The 2,794-nt window shown below is 35.8% G+C and overlaps 1 protein-coding gene across 1 annotated transcript in view; it reads right to left on the reverse strand.

Annotated features, from left to right (window-relative positions):
* The window catches only part of LOC120348750 (TM2 domain-containing protein CG10795-like), a 12,239-nt gene extending 11,769 nt beyond the window's left edge, over positions 1–470 (reverse strand). Inside the window, exon 1 of the mRNA XM_039420258.1 lies at positions 206–470. Within this exon, the coding sequence (XP_039276192.1) occupies positions 206–470 (265 nt within the window). The remainder of the gene's footprint in view (positions 1–205) is intronic.
* Between the last annotated feature and the right edge of the window lie 2,324 nt (positions 471–2,794).

Below are 2,794 nucleotides of genomic sequence, written 5' to 3' on the forward strand. Positions count from 1 at the left end.
GAGTCGGCAGGCAGGAAACTTTCCAATGTTTGGCGCTTATCTATCAAAATTTAGCTAGGTTTGGCGTTCGGGAATCAGATGATAATCAGCTAATCGAAGAAGCTCTCCTGCTCTTTTGACTTGTCTGAAAAAGCAAGAAAAAACGCTTGGTGTGGCTTGACAATCCCCTTATCCACAATCTCGCCAAGTCGCTGGCCAAGCTTACCAGCTTCCCACGAAGGTCTTCTCATCCACACTGCAATGTGACCATTTGTGGATGCTTGGCTGGCCACTATCCTTTGTTTAGCTCGCCTCGTCTCGACAAAAATCGGAGCAAATAGTGCCACATTCACACTCTTGCCAAGTGCATACAAATGAAGATGAGCAAAGCAGCCATCCACACTCTTGACTTGGCGAGCATGGCCACACTCGCACTCGTCGACATTTGTATGACTTGGCGAACATGGCCACACTCTCGCGCTCGTCGACATTTGTATGACTTGGCGAGCATGGCAAAGCTGCAATCAACATTTTCTCGCTCGTCGTCATTTGTAAGCACTTGGCGACAGTCATCCATACTCACTAAAATGTTTGACTAATAGAAAGGAATACTCACGTCCATTTGCATGGAATATCCTTTTGAAATGTTGAATTGTTTGATTTGGTACAAATGATGCCGTCTGCCGCTTTACAATAAACTGGAATAGAGCAAAATAACATATTATTCATATAAATGATCAACTTAAAAATTACAAGTGAAAACTCGGTGGTAAGAATATTTAAGTACCATAAATAATAGCAAGTATAAAGTATTTATCAATGTTTGTTTCCATTACGAACTGCTTGTTAAAAATCACTTTTGAACAATAAATTACGTCATAGGAGTCAGTTACCTGACTGCTAATTCAGGTAAGTGACTCCTATGTCGTAATTTAGTTGTTCAAAAGTAATTCTAAAGTATTCATTAAATAATCTTAATATTCTAATAAGATTAATAGAGATAGATAACAACTGACCTTTTGCCTTGTTTTCTTTTGTACAACCTTTTGGTTGTTGTGTTTTTGGATCAATGAATTCATAATCTGGATGAGGACAAATGTATTGACCGAGTCTCAGCTTACTGCAATCAGTTAGATAAGGCACGGTTGTTTCGTCTGATAGTAGAATTGATGAAAAACACAATTATTGCTAAAAATACTACTCTTATGATCATAGTTGAAGAATAAAATTACAGGGTTTATGAAGTACAATCACTTTTGTTGAAAGTCGACAAAAATACATTTAGAATGTATGGATACTACTGAGGAGACAAGTCTAAATGAAATGTTACAATAATGTTTGGGGAGTTAAATTAGATATAAATACGATTATTTAAATAAATACACTATATTTTATAGACAAATGAATACACAGATCAGATTATGTTTTTACAATTTTTAGGTTATGTATACAAGTACAAATGTCAAGAGTGGCCAACCAACAGACCCAATTTATCTTTCACCCAATCTTCAATTTTACCCAATATTTTGGAATCTTGAAAAAGCAGTGAACTCTATACTAACGTTAGTATCTTAATGGTCGAAGGTTAGTATAGAGTTCAGTGTGAAAAAGACGAAAAACCACTTCGCCCAACTAGTCCAATAGGACACTTCATCTATAGTGAGGTCCACGTTATAATGGCAAGTGATAAAGATAGGAGAATAGCGATGCCGATTCTCTGCATTGATTAATTATATTTCTACACTGTCAAAAACATAATTGGCATCGTTGTGGGCCTAGAAAAGGATAGTACCACCGGCTTTGTCGAATGATAGACAAGGATAGCAAAACCAAAGGTGATCAAATACTGTCATTATAACGTGGACCTCAATATAATAGCCTTTATATCCAAACATTTCAGATAAATCTACAATTTCACCCAATATTATGGAATCGTGAAAAAGACGTGATAGTCCGGGCGAATAAATGTCATTCCGTGATCATTTTTGGGTAATAGCCGTGGAAGATGTCTCAATTTTTTCGTTAGGTCTAGCATAATAAGGATCGTGATGATGATAAGTCGAAATCTCAGGCAAACACCTCGGAAACAAGATGGCCGCCAAAATTTTCAGGGTTTTGCTATATTGCTTGTATTTCAATAACCGTTCAAGATATTCAACCTTTTTTCTAGACAAAAATATTTTAAAACCCTTTCTCTACAATTTTTGTTCTATGAAAGTTTCCTCTAAAACGCATATAAAAAAGTTATAGCCCAACCTTCAAAGCCCTAAAAAACGTTTTTTTATAATTGGAACGATATATCTTCTTGCACTATACGTCAAGAAATGAGTTCTCCAAAGAAAACCCTGCATGGTTCCTGGTGCGTTTTTCCATAGGCATGAGGTAACAAGCTGGAACTATGAAATCAATTTTTTCAAGCCAAATAGGGATATTGATGATGGAAACAACGAAACATATTGAAAAATGAATCATTGAAAAATATTTGGCAACATTGAAAAATCCAAGATGGCGGTCATTATTGACAGAAATCTTTATATTGCTTGCTATTTAGTTATTCTGAGAGATATCGGATTTGTTTTACCACCAAAGTGTTCAGAATTAACCAAACTATGATGTTTGAAAGAATCAACTCATTTCGACCACTCTTTTCATGATTTATTCAACTTCAAAAACTTGAAACATTTTTCAGGGACAATATTTCACTTTCCACCCTGTAAATGTATTCGTAGTAGACATAAACTAGTGTTATTGGTACAGTGCTCTAGTATATTTCCAAAGCTTCAAAATGACATCTGGTTGGAGGCTGTAAGTCCAT

The sequence above is a fragment of the Nilaparvata lugens genome, chromosome 2, assembly GCF_014356525.2.
Source record: "Nilaparvata lugens isolate BPH chromosome 2, ASM1435652v1, whole genome shotgun sequence".
NCBI lineage: Eukaryota > Metazoa > Arthropoda > Insecta > Hemiptera > Delphacidae > Nilaparvata > Nilaparvata lugens.